Raw genomic sequence first — 17622 nt, 5'->3', positions numbered from 1 at the left:
TGGTTTCCCACATGAAAGCCGAGGAGTTTTTATTTTCAGTAATAGCTGGTTTATTCCATTTTCCCACTATACAGTAAGTGAACACAAACATTTCCCCACCTTTGCCACCAAGGCTGGATACTCAGGCACACGAGTGGAGCAAAAGGAAAACTGGATTTGAAAACTCAACCATTCAAAAAACAACCCACAAAACCCAACATCTTTCCAGAAACCAAATGTCCAGTCATCCTCGCGTTTTTTTCTGGCACTACGTATCCTGCATGGCAGCATGTCAAGTAATGTTTTCTTCATTCAGCTTCCTTTTATATTTCATCTTTGAAGTGCAATTGCTCTATGTGGTTTCCCTAGTCTTCAGCTGTGGTCTGTGGGGGGTTTGAGCTTCTGTTATTTGGTCCTACTCCTTTGGCATTCTGTATGCTCCAACCTAAACAATTAATTTGGAAAACAGACTTGCATTACTTTAGCCTCCATTGTGGCTGAATCCCCAGGGGTCTTGGAGAGTGACCGTGTGCTTCTGAGAGCTCTCCTGAATGTAGTCAGGGTTCTTGTACCACTTGCCCTTGCATCCATGCACACACTCCTGCGCTTCTATGCCTGTACCTCTGTCCTCTTTTGCTCTAGTTCAGCACTTCAGAGAGTAAGTGTAGGGACCAGCTTTTCTGCCTTCAAAATTTGATGCTCAGAGGTGTTCTGGGCAAACAAAAGATCCAGAGACATATTTTTCTGCTCTTCTTCAGACTGAACAAGCCGATAGCCCAGCAAATCCATTGCATCTTTGCACACATTTTGCACCTTCTCTATTTTTTTGAAAGGAAGTGTCTTTCTCCATGCCTGGGATACTCTCAGTGCATCTCTCGAGCCAATATCAAAGGCCTGTGCTCCATGACCTTTCCCATGGGTGATGTTGTGGACCCACTTCTGAAGCTCTGGTGTGAAATGGAGTTCTGCAAACCTGTACATCTGAGCAGCCCTTGCTAACGGGTCTCTGACAATGTCCTCATAGCGAACCAGCAGATACCGGTCTTTCAGGAAGCTTGGAGCAGCCTGACTTCCTGCCTTGTAGATCTCAACGTGGCTTTTGCAGATTACTTGCATTGTGTTGTAGGGCCCCATTTCTCCCTTTGTCTTCTGAGACCCCACAACGATGTTAGTGTCACGTTTCAGGTCTGCCATTGTATTCTCTCGGGACCTGAACACAGCCCGAGGATCACGTACCAAGTGAATGATCTTGAGGTTCAAGGATGGATCAGTGAGAAGAGGATAGAGAACTTTCAGGTCGAAGAACCGAACTTCTTTGATGGCAACGTGGCTATAGGTTTTACAAGCTTCCTCCACCTTGCTGAATGGGTACTTGCCACAGATTGTTTTGCAATTGCCTGCAGTGATTATGTCGCTGCGACTGAATGAGTCACAGGCAGGTGGGGAGCACAAGGCTCGGCTTGTCTCCCACTGAAATAAATCAGACTTTTTCTTCTGGCTAGACATATAAGCATCAAACACAGACATGTCACACAGAAAGACTGACCTGACTAAGTCCCGCACTGCCATGTGTAAGACTTTGGCACTGTTCTGGTACATCTTAACCCAAACGTGCCATGCAGGCTCCATCAGGTAGAAAACGCTGGGGTGCTGGCTGAAGATTTGTCCCGTGAAGGAGGATCCTGACCGCCAGGAGGAGAGAATGAGGATGTGGACAGGAGAAGGTTTTTCTTCCATGTGGGCATTGTTGCTGCAGGGTAGGAAGTGGATCAGAAGGAAGGACAGAACTACCAGAATCAGGAGCACCTGTACTCTTCTAGACTTCACCATGATTGCAAGGGACCTGCAGAGACAGAGGAAGTTCAGCATCACAAGATGATGAAAAAAGCAGGATGTGGTGCATCAGGCTCCTGTGCATCTCTCTGCAGGCACAGGGTGTTGGAAAGCTGCCACATTTCCAATGCAGTACTGTGACAACTGGTGTAGTGCTGTACACTGTGACAACCACCACACAAGGTGTTTTTGCAAAGGACATAAGTACTGCAGGGCTGAAGGTTTTCTGCAGCAAAACCACTGTTTGTAAACCATTCTATTTTAGTCTTAGAAGACACTGAAAAGCTTGTCTGCACTTTCATCAGAGTTTAAGAGCTAGTTGAGTGCACTGAAGTAAATCGGTACAGACAAATGTGTACTTCACGTACATAATCCCTGCAAACGATCCTGGCAATTTTACTGCCAGGTTCGCAGTTCAGCTGTGCCACAGTGGAGACAGACCTCTCTTGCTAGTGCAGATGCTTTTTGTTTTCCAAGGTGAACTGAAATTGAAAAAACTTTTCTGGTTCCTAGTCCTTCCAGGGAAATGCACAACAAAACAGGACAGAGAGAGCAGAGCCTTCAGGGCAAGATGTTAATCTTGGACAGAGCAGCATCAGAGTCCAGGCCCTTACAGCTTTGTACACTCCTTTTGTGCAGTCCACAATTGCACAAGACTCAAGCAGCTATGCCCATGCAGAGGAGCAGCCCCCCTACTCAAGCAGCAGAGGTATAAAATGACTCAACCAGCTGCAATGCAGACACTGCTTCCCTGCTACCTGCTTGCCATGTCATCGGGGTCCACAGCAATGATGGATGTTCCCAGAGTTTCCCTAACATCCTCCTTATGCCCTGCCTCAACTTTCCTCTGCAGCAAAGCTTTCAGACTCATTTGCAAGGGGGTACCTCCTCCCACGATTTCAGTTCCTCTAGTACTGATGGTTTCGATTTTCATGTACTGCTGCTACCCAGTGAGGAACAGTATTAATCTGAGCCTCCAACATACATGCATAAATCGACTTGTCTAAGTTACCTGCTGTGCATTTGTGTCGAGCTTAGGGTTTATAAGGCAGCAATTATAATTTCTCAGAGTAAAGAAAATACCTAGCCCAATGGGTAAGTCTGATGGTTGCCAATAGGTGCTACCACAATATGAATTTTACTTTAGTAATGTCTTGCAAGGATGGGGCTGTGCATTTAGTGAGGGACCACATAATTCTTGTCTCCTGGTCAAGAAGCCCTCTTATTTTTTCTGGTTACACAAATGGTCTATAGTGTTCAGGTCTGACAAGGAGGTGAATCATGCTGCTATCTGGACCAACCCTAGGAAAAGCTGCAAACAATGACTGTTGTAAAAATAAGTGATATATCAGCTTCTTCCTTGCAAATGAATACAAGAATTGTTTATCAAAAGTCCTGGCTTCCAAATGAACGTTGATGATATCACTTCCATCTGGCACCATTAATATTGTTATTCTAACTCCTGACAGAGTTCCTGGAATATAACCAGAAGCTATTAATTGATAAAAACTCTGTTGAGAAGACATGAACAATGGCATGAAGGTAGATACCTAGGCAGATTTAAAACCACAGAAATAGTTGTTTCTTTGGAAACCTACATGTGAATTCCCTGAATATGATAATGGAATCAGTTTTTTTTTTCAGGAAACAAAGAGTATACTTTTATCTTGAATGAAATCAGGGTGGGATAGCTGGATGTTTTAGACATTTCACAGAGTGACTACTTTTGATAGAAATTACCTCATGTGAGACCACAGTTTCAACAGCTTCTTCACTCACAATAGAAATAGTGATAATTGTTGCTGTCACAAGTCTGTTCCACAGAGAGCAGAAGGACTGAAATGAATTGTGTGCCTGATGAAGAGGAATGAAAGAGCAGCATCATACTATCATACATTCCCAAATATGAGAGAAATACTAATTATCTAACCTTATTTCTCACCACTGTATTTCTCCATCATGGGAGATGATGTTTCTGAAGTAAGGTCTTAGTTTAATCACATTTTCCTAACAAACATCCACCATCATCAGTGATTGAGTTAATTTCATGTGCAAACTAATGTTGAGTGTGCTGCCAGTCTGAGGGAGCTCTCCAGACATGTGCAGGTTCCCCATTGCTGTAATGGCAGCAGTATAGCAAAGAGGATCTGGCACCACAGAAGCTCCAGTCACTGATCTTTGATGGCACTCATGGCTGCTCATAGTTTTTTCGAATGCTGCTTCCATTTGACCTGGTCACTTTATGCAGAATGAGAAGTCATCTGCCCATTCAGAGGTGAGCAGCTGGCATGACTGTCACTAGTGGCAAAAGCTGAGCAGGGGCACTGAGAAGACTGTCTGGAGAAGCAGGAACTACCCTCTAAGCCAGACCCACAGCTTCTGTCTGCAGAAAATTCTCACAATTTGCTGGCATCAAGAACATCCATGCTAGATACCAAGAAATGATTGAAAATCTCACCTTAACAAGTCCTCTTGAAGCACCACCAGACCTGACTCGAGCAAAGCTGCGCTCACACACGTTCAGCGCTGTGGTACCCACGCCTCCAGGCAGTCACACGAACAACTGTGCGTTCATGTACAGGCGCTCTGCCTTCATGCTGGGGTCTCGTACACACGTGCCACCTACATCCCGTGCCTGCCCTTTCCTGTCCTCTTCATGTACATCTCAGCTCTAGGACTGACTGCTCTACACTGCCCGCCTACTTTGACCAGCCTAGAACCAGAAAACTCCACCCTGCACTCAGCAAAAAGTACGGAAATGGCAGTTTATTCCAGGGGTGTGAGTGACCAGGTGCTGCTAGTAAAGGAACAGGTCCAGAAAGTTAATGAAAGAGACTGAGAGATACTTTTAACTCCAATTCCAAGCCCCAAAAAAGACTGCCGCCTGTAAGAGCAGGAACAGGGATGTCTGTAGAGTGCCAGAGCAAAGGACAAACAAGTTGCAAAGAGGACCCAAAGCTTGCCCACCATGAGTGCAAAGATAGGGCATACTTTCCTACTATTGTGCTGGCTGCTTGTCATGTTGTCATCAGATGCAGATTCACATAAAACCTTTTTTACTCTTCTCTCTCTGTACCTTGTTTGAATTAAACATTTGGGAGCTGGGAAAGAAAACTGTGTGAAAGGACAAGCTGTGAAAGGTGCAGCTGAACTTACCCTGTTAATGATTCACAAGGGTGCTGGAGCTGCAATGGGACTGTGCCAGGTAAGGTAGTGAAACAGGGAGGCAGTGGGCTCAAGAGAAATACTTCCACACAGAGACAGTTGCTTTGAGTTATTCCTATTCCAGATCTCATAGATTCTGTCACACAGTCTGGAGAGATTAAGAGAAAGACCTCTTAATTGTGTCCTCTTTGTGTTCCTAAGGACCTCACTGCTGCTGTCAGGGCAAGTGGAGTACAGGAGACAAAAAAAATCTGGGCAAGGCTGGTGCTTCCAGCAGGAGGGACAGTCTGAATGGGGCAGGTCACGTTCCCTTTCACTTGTTGCATTGCAAACACAGATGGTCAAGCCCTGGTAACCCTGGGCTGGGAAACAAGGTGAGAAGGCGGCAGTGGTCCAGGTAGGGCCCTGTGGAGGACCACACAATGTTCAGTGCAACCTGGAATTTCTGCTATGTATTCCCATGCCCTGCACTCACACATGGGATTTACCTGTACATCATTAGGTGTTAGAAAACCTTTGTAAAGGCCACACCACTGGCGTGGCTCTTCCTGAGGGATTATTCTTCCCTGGCCAACAGTTGCATGAACAGATATAGCAAAACTTCTGTTCCAGCTGTATGTAGTTTGCCCAAGATATGCTCATCCCTTGGCAGCAGTATGTATGTTTTATGACAGCACTGAATACTACTGTGCAGTTATCTTGTTGAAGGGTTGAGCCGATTTTTCTACTTTCTACTTATTTGTCTGAGCTTTCCACAAGGAATTTCCTCTGTGGTATGAGCAATTGCACAGAGGAGGAGAATGTGCTCTTCCTTGGATTTGGGATTTGGGAGGACAAACTGGTCTGGCATACTGTATTTCCTGAGACCTGCACATTGTGACACAGGAAGGATGAAATCTCTGGCTCCTGAAAACAAACATCGTGCTCTCCATATGTCTGACTGAAGCTTTATGATGCAAAGCAGAAGCATAAGGGGTCAGAGTTATCCCAAGAACAAATACAGGCCATGTGGAAAATGGACTGATATCAGCCCTAAGAAGGACTTGGGAGTGTAGGTGGACAAGAAGCTTCACATGAGCCAGCCATATGTTCAGTCATGTCCTGGGGTGTGTATCACCAGCAATGTGGGCAGCAGAACAAAGGAGGAGATTCTTCCCCTCTACCCTGCTATGGCAAGACCCCATCTGGAATACTGCATCCAGCTCTGGGGTCCTCAGTACAAGAAAGACACAGGCCTGTTGCAGTATGTTCAGGGAATGACATATTTCTATTTTCTACCCTCCTTCAGTGGACTCAGAGGCTAATGAGCTCTGTGAATTACCCATGCAATCACACTTTGTATTTCTTACCCCCTGAAGAAGTAAGCAATATGTACCGTGCTCCCAAGCATGCAGAAACAGATCACGCCTGACCCAGTGCAGCAACAATAGAAGTAGGCTGAAGAGTAATGCCAATGGTATAGACTAGAGTTTAACTCCACAGTGCTTACACTGGAGATGCCTCCCTACCTGAGAGCGTTTCTGACAGGTGATGAGAGAAGCAGGCATACCTATGGCAGTGAAATCTGATCAGCTGTAAGGTTTGACTAAACCCATGCCCTGTCTTCTGCCATCATCTAGAGGAGATACCTAGGGAAGAGAACAAGAAAACCACTTCCTCCCTGAAGCCATGGATTTGGAGTACGTGATTCACCTCTCTGAACGCAGATGTCCAAAATAAGCTAGTGAGTGATGCCCTGGAAACTCCTGTTTCTTTCTGTTGGCTGTGACAAGAGAGTGTGTGGAGAGTGTGTCTGTGAGTAGACACAGAAGCTGCCTAAAATCAGGTCATATCAAGCTTGTCTTTGCATTTTACAGCACCTAGACACTTCTATTCACTTTTCCAGTCTTGTTTCAAACTTAAGATACTTCTGGCATCAACAGGATTTCCTGGCAATATGGGTACATTTAGCTGCATGCTGTGAGAACTACTGTCCTCTGCTGTGAACCTACATATAAAAACTGTATTTGGTATAATCACATTTTTTTAAATCAAGAGATACAATGAGTAATTTCTCCCTATTTGCAGTCTTCAAGCTATACAAGTTTTTCATATCTGCTCTTATATGCCCTGAGGAACACAACTCATACCAGGCTGATATCTAAAGCAGCTCGTGCTAATGGTGCTGTCAAAGTCTCTATCACTTTCAGGTGTGTGATGGGATAGTTCACATTTTCTGCATCTCACAGGTATGATTCTGTGACTATGCATTGGTGAATGTTTCCCTTTCAAAGCAGAGGGATTTCAGTTGTTTTTCTAGCTTACACTTCTGAAGCTGTACAGGAAAATGAAAATGCACGGCTCTGCAAGACTGAGTGTGACACAAAGGTGTCACTGCTTATACAAGGGCCATGCATGGTTGCCTGTGCTGATCAGTGGATTTGAGTACTGCTATATTGTGTTTTTAAATGCACAGAAAAAATGCTGCTCCTTGCAGTAAAGAAACTTGTCAGTAATCTACAAAAATAAAATAAATCTCTGTGTCAATTGCTCATGACTTTCATTGGGATGAAGGCAACAGAAGGGAACTCTGCTTTCGGAAAAGAGACTTTTTGGGATGCTGTATACAGTCACCCTGGTTGCTTTAGAAATCATCATTCACAGAGGATGGAAAGAATGCAGCAGTGAGGGAAGCTCCAGAACGCATAGGAGTAGAGGTATAATGCCTATGCTAAATTCCAGTCAGAGCAAGTTCTTTTTGAGCCAGAGCAGATGTTGTCCCAAATGCCTTCCAGAACAAGGAAAAATGAGACAAATGACTGATATGATGTCCTATATGGCAGCATCTCTCCAAGGACAGGTTGGTGTGCCTCTGGCTTTTTTCTTGAGTTTGAGGTAAGTTTAACAGTTATATTTTCATTTAGAAGCAGTTTGAGACAAGTAGACTTGTCTGAACTGGAACATAAGAATCCAAGGCTGTGTTAGGCAAAGTGAGGATAATGGCTGACCTTCTCTCTCTCTCAGCCTTGCATAGTTGCAAGTATCATTTATTGTCCTCATTGTAATACAGCACTCTAATATCAAGTGGTGGAGGAACAGGAAAATGAGAAAAAACAAGAGAAAGATGGAGGTCATATAATACTTTACCAACACATTACAGAAATGGGAAAAATAGTAAGAAAAAAGAGTATTTATTCAAATTTTGAATTAATTTCAATGGTCAGCTTCTGCCTTCCTTATGGATGCAGGCAGTCTACAACCTGAAATAGCACAGGAACTGAAGTTGGAGCAGAACAGCTGGTTTAGAGCTGAGAGAAACAACACCACCAAGCAGACCTGAAACATGCATAGTCCATGCAATGCACTGGAGTGCAGAAGACCTTGTGCTAGCACCAACTACTTCTGTCAGGTATCCAGGAAATAAGTCATTCAGACTTACTGACAACACCTCTTTGCTTTGGCAAAGCTTCAGGGAACACTGACCCAAGATAAATAAGGAAAACAAAGACAATATATGACAAAGCAAAGGGCTTGTATAGATCTGGGCTCCCAGCACTGCAAGAGCCCATGCCAGACAGCCAAACCATGAGGAAGATCCCAGTGCTTCTGCCTCTCAGGAGGCTCTCCCAGCGCTGAGTACTGAGGCCGAAGGCTAGTGTAGAACATACAACCTCAACTTTGTTCTGACCAGTTGTTAAGCTTATCTACCTTGGTAGGTGCCTTCTAGCTACTGGAACCCTGCTGAAGATGTGTCTTGTGTGGCTGGCCGGTCAATGGCATGACTTTCACCATGCTAAGCCTTCCTTCTGCAGAGCTTTTCTACACTCACACTCTGGTTTACAAAGTCCCTCCCAGTCACCTCAAGTAAGTACTGTCTCCTAGCCCACTGCTGCCACCTCCCCTTACATCCACGGTCTCTTCCTGGCTACTTCTCGTGCTTGTGGAAACCTCTGTGTGCCTCTGGTGGGTAATGCCACCAGAGCAGGTCATGTCCTTTGACCCCTGACAGAGCAGCATGCCCTGGGAGAACAAAGGTATGTGCTAGGCATCACATACAAAGTTTTTCACAGACACCTTCCCTTGGAGTTCTACTGCCATGCAATGCTCAAGCCTTATCTGAGCTCCCGGAAAGGCTGGGCTTTGCTTCACCAGGGCCTCCACCATCATCCCCCAAACTGCTTCCTTGCAACCATCCTGGTTCCAAATCAGTGAAAACCACATCTTCCCACTGCAGGTGTACAGCAAGGCTACGTGATGGTAGAGAGCAGGCTAGTGTAGACAGGCTCTTGCAGCCAAAGGCCAAGGCCCCAAGGCAGGAAGACCTTCAGGGACCCCTCTGGTCTACAGACCTGCTGAAGGCATCAGGGCTACTCAAGAGGGAGTGGCTGAGGCCAGAGCCAGGAGCCAGGCTACACTGAGGTTCCTAAAGCACCTGGGGGAACTGATGGGTTTCACTGCTTGCAGGTGCAATTTGTCCCTGCTTGATTGCAGTGCCAGTTTCCTTGTTGGGGTTGAACCTATGGCCAGCCCCTTTGGAAGCTGAGGACTAGTACACCTCAAGCTGAGGAGTTCCTTTCTTGCCCAAAGACAGCACTAGACATGAGGTTGCCTCCTTCCTTAGGTCCCCATATCTGAAGTAAATCACCCTAATCCTAAACACACCCAGCCCAGACAACACAGAAAAGAGCAGATGCACAATGCGAGCCTGTGCCAGGGTCTATCACTGCTGCTCCCCAGCTAAGACAGGGAGGATGGCTGTGGATCGATGTGTGAGCCAGCCCCGGCAGGATGCAGGAACAACCACAAAAACAGATTAAATGCATGTCAATTTATTTCCATTACCTCGCCAACCAGGGGATCTTCAAAGCAGCGAGGATCCTGCCCAGGGAGAGGCACACAAACAGGGATGCCAGTGTTGGAGTCAGTAAGTTAGGAGTTTTTCTGAATTTTTCAGAGAGAGCTCAGAATGCAGGGATTTAATTAAAGCTTTTGGATGAAGTATGTTAAGCCTTTTACACATAAAGTAGAAGTAAAGGTTTAGGTTGTAGCATGAGAGAACAAGTGAGTAGATGGAATGAGTAACTGAGCAGATGGAATGGGTAAGTAAATTGATAGAGTGAGTAAGTAAGTAAATGGAATAAGTTTTAAGTGGTTTTAGTGAGTAAAAGGTCTTAGATTTTTGAGAAGTAGTACATCTTCTAGTGAAGGTTGAAAAACATACTAGTGTTTCCTTAGAGGCTCCAAGAACCTAGCTTCAAACATAATAGAGTTAAAAATATTGCTTACATTTTTCAGTTAGAACAAGATAGGCCATGAATGTAGTCTATACGTAGCCTGGCGTGCTAAGAAACTAAAATTTTAATAGGTTAAGAAGTAGTGATCCGAGTCTGCATCTTAGCTTGCTCATAAGTTTCTATAAAAAACATGCTCGAGGAGAGCCATTGCTTTTTTATGCCATTGCTTTTTGCCGTTGCTTTTGCTTTGCTTTTGTTCCTGCTCTGTCACCACCATCATCAACACCCAGAAGAAAACAGGAGCTGCCTGGCTCCTCTGGCCCTGCTGGGACCACGGGGAGCCTCTGCTTCTGTTTGGGACTCTAAGCCAAAACGTAGCATGGACTTTTGCTTTTGAGACTGATGTGCTTCTACAATAAATAACTTTATACAAATTTTAGCTGTTTCGCTTTTTAAAAAAGAACATAACCTGACAGTGTGAGTGCCTCAGAGCACCCGGAGGTTTTTCCCAAACCTCACAGCCAGCACTGTGGAGTCTGGTCCATGCTCAAGGATCACCAAACCTGCTGTTTTCTCATGGATATCAGGGATTATTACAGGCCCAGAGATTTGATCTTTACCATAGCAAAGCAGGAATGTCAAGCATGTTCAATGGGGTGGTTCTAAGTCTAGCACAGGCCTATGTACAGATGTTGCCAAATACACAAGACTAAACAACATTTAGTATAATATGTGTTTTTCTACACTTCACCTGCAAGACACTTGAGTCTCTTTACAATCCTCCTTGCCAATCTTCCCTTATTTTCCTACAACCAGTTATAAGGACACTGGGACAGTTCTGCTGAAACTCTGAAGATCTTGGCTGAGCACCCCCAAAGAGCAGATTCAGACCCGTGTCTTGACTTCTTCCTTGCTCTCAATGCTGAAGGAGTTTTCTTTGGCACAGAGTACCTCCAAACTCCAAGTTAGGCTAGTTTGTATGGCTGGCAGGGTGCTGTAACCTACACCCACGCTATGACGTAAAGCATCTGTGAGTTTGATACCTGAAAAACGATACCAACACATTTGTGGTTTAAATGCTAGCTTGCCATTGCATCAGGGAAAACCTAGGTGTGGTCAAAAGGCAGTGATATGGTTACAAGAGATGACAATGGAGGATGTGGCCTTGAGAAATCTAAATACCCTGAGATTTATGAGGTATATATATGCCTGTCTCTGGCTCTCCCAGCCTTCCCATTTGAATGCTGCTGGGTCAAAAAGAAACAGGATTGTGTTAATTATTGCTGAATATTTGCATGTTAACAGACATCTCTGAGGAGACTGCAAGAAAAGAGGTTCCTGAAGGAAGAGCAATCTGAAAGGATCAGCTGTCTCTAAAACCAGGATCAGTTTGTTAGTAAGGGGGATTAAAGACACAGAACCTAAGGTACATGGAGAAGACTTGAAGGAAGCAGATGGCACCTGAAAGTTGTAGTAGGTTCAAGATGGCATAACAATCAGCAACATCATGCTGTAAAGGCCTCCTGGTCCAACAGACCCTTCACACACCACCCTGCTTGTTACTAGTCTATGTTTTTCCTTAAGCAGCTCTGGTTATTCAGCTCTATTTGAAGATCTAGTAGTATGAAATCTCTGAAGCTGTGTACCATTCACCCATAGCCCCAGCTTCCCTCTCTTTTTGTTCCAGGATTGCTTTCTTCGAAAGGAAAAGATGTAGCATGGATACTCAGCTGACATGTCAAAGACCTTTTCACACACTGCTATCTTTCTCATTTAGCCCTCCTCTCTAATGGAGTACTGGCACTCAGATCTTTTACTGGGCAAAGTAAGGGGAGACAATTAGACAGTTACAGAAGCTGGCAGGACTTTCAGTGTGTAATCCAGAGCTAGCTTCCTGTCATTGGGGAGGCAGGGTTGACCTGTGGATCCCAACTCTGTGGGAGGACAGGTGAACAGAGCTGAAGGTTGCAACGTGAGGCACTCCGCAAGTGCCCCCTCTGACAGAGCCAGAAATGACTCCTGAGCATCTCACCAGAACGCCTGTTGCACTGGGCATTATCACCTCTTCCCCTCTCCACTGAATAAACAGGCAACAGGCCACAAGTTCCTTATTGCTTTATGGAGCTGACGTATTCAGCTATCAGTAACCCCGGTACCACTGGCATGTCACAACACCACACACAGTACACGTACAGAGCCATGGGGTGCCACCCCATGATTCATCACTACAGCAGGAAAGGCATGCCGAGCCTTGAGGACGTAGGCATGGCTGGCTCCAGCCGTGGGGACAGCTGCCCCCCTGCAGCGGCAAGCACAGCACCCACTGCTCTGCTGGGGCCACACTGGGGGAGGCTGTGAGAGCCAAGGAGAAGGTGCAGACAGGATGGTTCTGTGCAGAATGGACAGACTGCCTCAGCGAGCTGCCAACATCATCAGGGCAGGAGGGGCTGGCTCCAGTCTGAGTCAAGCTTGCAGGGCCCACCTGCTCTCAGGGCTGGTAGGCTTCTTTGGGGGTCTGAATCACTCTCACTGTATTCATGCTGACAGACAGGATGGCCCTGGGCAGGCAGGGACATGCCTGGGGCACTGCAATACCATGAGGGAACGAAGGTGACCCACAGTGACCAAGCCCAACCTAGCACAACAGTAGGACAGTGCACGACTGCCATGTCAGAATTTTTATTAATAAAAAAAGTTACAATAACTTACTCCCTTTATCACACAAAGGGCTCAGTATAAAGAGCTCTGGACTCCTAAGGTAACATAGGTAAGTGAGATGTGGGTGCTTTTCTCTTATCCTCCAAGACAGCAGCCTTCTCCTCTCCCCAAGGGGAATTGTGGCCAGCACAGGAGCCACAGGCCAACAGGGCTTTTGTCACAGGGCCCAGCTCAGGAACAACCTTCTGCCCCTGCCTGCAGCTGGTTCACAGGTAGCACAGACCAAGACAGGGCACAGATGCTGAGTCTACAGAGATATGGGGGACTGGAAGCAAGGGGGTGTGCGAGCTCTAGTGGAGGAGGAGAGAGAAGTGTCATCTTCCTTCCATAATGCTGAGGAGTCTGTGGAGCACAAAAAGTGAAGCAGCAGGACAGTGACTGCTTACAGGCAGGGTGAGGCTGCTGCCTCATACAAGGTCTAGCCTGACAGAGGCAGGGGGTCAGCTGTAGCTACTTGTCACACTCCAGATCCTGAGCCCCCTCAGCACCCTGGTAGTGCATCTCACAGAACTCCTGAATGCGACTGCAGGCCTCCAAGATCATCTCCTCAGGCACGGTGATCACTACGCGGAAAAAGTTTGGGTACTCAAAGCACTGAAATGAGAAAAGATGAAGGTGGCAGATTACCTGGAATAGGGCCAGTTTCAGAGCCCTGCCTTGGCACCATGAGCTGCATCAGCACATGAATATGGGTAGTGTGAAACAGCAGGGCTTGGTTCTTGCTCCCTTAGACCGTTTTTCCTGTTCCAAGCAAATCTTCCATCTCCATCTGTGTAGACATGATGCTGTGAGGGGCACAGGCCAGAGGACTTTGTGTGAACTGTGCAGACCAGACTATGCAGGGAATGAGCTGAAAGGAGCTAGCAAAGGAGAGGGCTGGAAAATATTTAAGGCCCTGTCCATATCCAGTGTTGGAACTGAATGCAAGGCACAGAAGTTCTCAGCCTTCCCTATGTCTGCAGGGGTGAGGAACTGGAAACAGACTAAGGAAAGGAACACAGCCACCTATGTTACCCTCTGAGGGAGCACCTTCAGCAAGGAGGTGTGGGAGTATATGGAGTTCAGGGATACAGCTCTGCCAGCTTGAGAAATATTGGTCAAGCCTGGAGCTGGGAATATCCCAGCAGCCTGACTGGGGGCTATTAGTGAGCCAGACACCCCCATGCAGCACAGGGAGCTGACAGCCAGCTCCTACACACTATTACAGAACATGGACACTTGCATACACAACTCCCAGCCTGTTCTCAGAGCTCAGGGATGCAAACCCCTACAGCTTCTCCCACCATGCTTTGGCCTCGCAGCTCCTTGGGGCTCTCAGCGTTAGGCTCACCGTGGCTGGCAGGCAGAACACAGACTGCTCCGAGATGAGTCGCTCGGTGAACTCCACATCATTTTCAAACTCCGGGAAATGCTCCATCTCAATCCCAACCTGCAGCAGACGGATGTAACATGGCAGTCAAGGGCACCAGAACTATCTACAGTGTCCCTGTTCACACACACGGCCCAATGACTTCCCAGTCAAGTGCAACTGTCTGCCCTCAATTTTTGCTCATGATTTGAGCTGCCTGGGATGCAAGACAGAAACATATAAATGAAATATTCTGAAAAAGCCTTCGTTAACTACCTAAAGATGGAATTTCGGTTAAATGCTGCTTCAGTAAAAAAACACCTGATAGAAAAGACACAGTAACCAATTAGAAATGAAAAGGAATAAATAAAGAGTTTGGTAGAGAACTCAATACACATTAGTAATCCTGTCGTGCAAGAAAAAAACCTAATGCTTTGGTTTAAAAGAAAAATAAATATAGCAACGTCTAGACTATCATGAACAAAATATATCCTTGTAAAACAATATAACTGGTTAAATGACACGAAAATGGTAGAATCTTCAATAAATATTTCTTTTCTGTATTTGGAAAGAAGGCAGCTGTCCATCTCTCACATAAAGACAGTGCTATTCTAGCCTTTTCTTTATAGAATCCTAGAATGATTTGAATTGGAAGGGACCTTAAAGCTCATTTAGTTCCAATGCCTCCACTAGGGGCACGGCTGCCATCCACTAGATCAGCTTGTTCAAGGCCCCATCCAGACCGACCTTTACAATCAAAGAAGATTTTAAAAACTCATGAAAATATTCTTAAATAGATAATTTGAGAGATAATTGGCTTACAGAAGTTCTGACAGAGCTAGTAGAAAACAAAAATTAACACATGATTTAATTTGAAATTGACAGTCAGGTACTGCAGAAATATAATAAGTGTGAAAGAATCTTAGAGCTGTGCCTCTACATAAAAAGCATAAGCAAAATGACCTGTGTAGCTCAGGGTAAAACTGGAAACAGAGTCAAGTAGTAAGGATTTTTCTACAGAAACGAGTAAAACAGATACTGCATATTGTCCAGTTCTGAGCCCACATTTTAAGAGTGAATGAAAAACTGGAGACATTATGAGATAGAACAAAATAGAAAATAAAGATAAAAATAAAGATAAAAATAAAAATATGTTCAAGTGTCATAAATGTCCCAATTGAGCCTGATGCGATGAAAAAGGAAATTCCAGCACCTTATAAACTTTAATGCAAACAGGCATGGGAAAATGTGGAAGAAGAGGCAACACCACAGGCAGAAGAAAGGCATGCTAGTTTGAAGAAGGTTACATTTTCTACAGGAGGTATGATAATCTGCCTTGTTTTATATGGGCATCCTGTTGTCAGCTGGCTTCATAACCAGGCAAAACAGCCTTGTCTTGCAAAGTACAAGTCATGGAGTTCTGTGCAGGAGAAAGTGGGTTAAGTGTCCTGGCCTCTGCTCTGTGAACAGTGAACAGCATATCCTGGCCTTCTAAAGTGACCAAGGCATGCATTTACCACACAGGGCAATACGAAAATGCACAGTAACGGAGACCTGGTGGCAAGTACTAATCAGAAACACTGACCAGCTTGGCAACCAGATCTAGTGTGAGCATTGGTGACCCTCACTTACCATCAGGTACATGGCTCCAGCAGGCCTCACAGGCTGAAGGCCAGGGATAGCTGATAAGGCAGCATAACAAAGGTCAGCATTAGACTGAAAAGCAAAAAGGAGAAATTTCAAAACAGGAGAAATTCCAGGAAGCAGCTCAGTATTTGGAAGCTAGACTCTGGACTGGGACTATGAACAGGTTTGCCTACTACAAATAAAGGGACAACGAATGCAAACAGCATGGGAGATCATGGCCTTGAGCACAGCAGGTGTTACTGAGCTGAGCACAGCAAGTCAGTGCCAAAATCCATCCTCTGGGTCAGCAGCTCCAGCTGCAGAGCTAGGCTGCCTGAAACTTATCACAGCTGGCTTTTTCTGCCTGTTACAATGTCTCCTGTTGGAATTTGATTTGTTGGGTCATCCTAATCACAGAAAAAACTGCACCTCCAAGTGGGGGGGAGGAGAGGAAGAATGATGAACTAGACAGAAAGGACTCCCTCCAAATAATCTGTGAACAGACCTTCTTGATCTATAACAGGCTGTTTACCTTGAGGATGCTTAGGGTGTTGTGGTAGAACTCAGGTGGTGTTCGGTGCAAGATACGCTCCAGTGCTCCTTGGACAATTGTACAGGGTCCTAGGATCCTTTGACTCAGTCTTATAAGGCCATCCCTGATCTGAGAAAACATCATATTTGCAGCTTAGATGATGCTTCCCCAAAGGAAGGGAACAGCTCCAAGGCTCACTTCCTGTATTTCTACAGCTGTTCACACCCTTTTCTTCAGTGAGCATACAGAGTACTAAGGAACATTTGTTTGACTATATGCTAGGCTTAGCAGACTATTTACACTGTCATTCTCTGTTCTTCCAATGCAGATTGAAATGTCAACAGAGACAACCTTTGGAGCTTCCCAATCTGACTTCAACCAGGCTGGAATACAGACAATACAAATAAAGCCAGAGCTGTTCCAAACATAACTTTGCATTTCCCTTTGGTCTGTGCCCACAATCCACACTTTCAAAGCCAGGTAAGGACAATCAACATTAGCTTTTCTGCTCACTCATTTGGTCCTCTCTTCTCCCTCTTCCTCTGCAGAGAGCCTTCTAGGTGGAAAGGTCACTGCAGTAGATGGTTGTCCTTGTAACACAGCTGAAAAATAGCCAGATAAAGTACTGGCAGCACTGCAAGGTGCTTTGTTCTTACTTTTAAGAGAAACCATGTAAGAGCACACAGACACCACACATGGACTCCACACGCCGGATAAGCCATGCAATACTTTCAGTGCACACTGGAGCTATTTGAGAAGTTGGAAGCACAGAAAAATGACAAGACATACATTAACGGGCAGCAGAGACATGGAGTGAGTTACGGTGTAGATGTGGGTAGAAGGCCATGTCTGGGAGCAGACAGAGTAAGGCAGGGACATGAAAGAGAGGCAGAAAAGCCTCTGTAAGCACAATTGGGTGACACCCACGTGAGAGCAAAAGAGCAGTACCTGCCTGTATCAGTTAAAGACCTGGTGATCCACATACTGAAGACTCTGCAAGTCTGTTGCCATGACACCAACACAGAGGTTCTCACCTCATTACCAAAGATGTCTCTCCTGTCATGAATTAGGATCCAGCCCATCCGCCAGCCAGGGACTAGCCATCGCTTTGCCAAGCCACCACAGGACAAGATTGGCACATTGGTGCTGAGAGTTGCAATGGGTTCATACTTGCAGTCAGCAAATACCTATGACCAGAGACTGTGTTA

At 45.6% G+C, this 17622-nt stretch overlaps 2 protein-coding genes across 4 annotated transcripts in view; both read right to left on the bottom strand.

Moving 5' to 3' along the window:
- Positions 1 to 14232, bottom strand: CHST4 (carbohydrate sulfotransferase 4). 2 transcript variants are annotated; one of them, XM_088172208.1, is made up of 2 exons: positions 13536 to 14232; positions 1 to 1822 (listed from the first exon to the last, which is right to left on the bottom strand). In XM_088172208.1, exon 2 carries the CDS (start codon positions 1807 to 1809, stop codon positions 631 to 633), a length of 1179 nt encoding a protein of 392 aa, XP_088028334.1. In that variant the 5' UTR covers positions 1810 to 1822; positions 13536 to 14232; the 3' UTR covers positions 1 to 630. The 2 variants fall into 2 exon arrangements, with proteins under 2 accessions (XP_088028334.1, XP_014745034.1); XM_014889548.2 differs by lacking the exon at positions 13536 to 14232 and adding an exon at positions 4271 to 5492.
- Positions 12854 to 17622, bottom strand: part of TAT (tyrosine aminotransferase) — a 17827-nt gene continuing 13058 nt past the window's right edge. For both annotated transcript variants that reach the window (XM_088172197.1, XM_014889546.2), the window contains 5 exons: positions 17449 to 17601; positions 16415 to 16543; positions 15889 to 15972; positions 14239 to 14337; positions 12854 to 13502 (listed from right to left, as the gene is read on the bottom strand). In XM_088172197.1, the coding sequence (XP_088028323.1) occupies positions 13359 to 13502; positions 14239 to 14337; positions 15889 to 15972; positions 16415 to 16543; positions 17449 to 17601 (609 nt within the window). In that variant the 3' untranslated portion in view covers positions 12854 to 13358. The remainder of the gene's footprint in view (positions 13503 to 14238; positions 14338 to 15888; positions 15973 to 16414; positions 16544 to 17448; positions 17602 to 17622) is intronic.

This window comes from Sturnus vulgaris, chromosome 12 (assembly GCF_052056855.1).
Source record: "Sturnus vulgaris isolate bStuVul1 chromosome 12, bStuVul1.hap1, whole genome shotgun sequence".
Lineage (NCBI taxonomy): Eukaryota > Metazoa > Chordata > Aves > Passeriformes > Sturnidae > Sturnus > Sturnus vulgaris.
The sequence above is the reverse complement of the archived record's forward strand: the minus strand, read 5'-3'. Positions and strand labels throughout refer to the sequence as shown.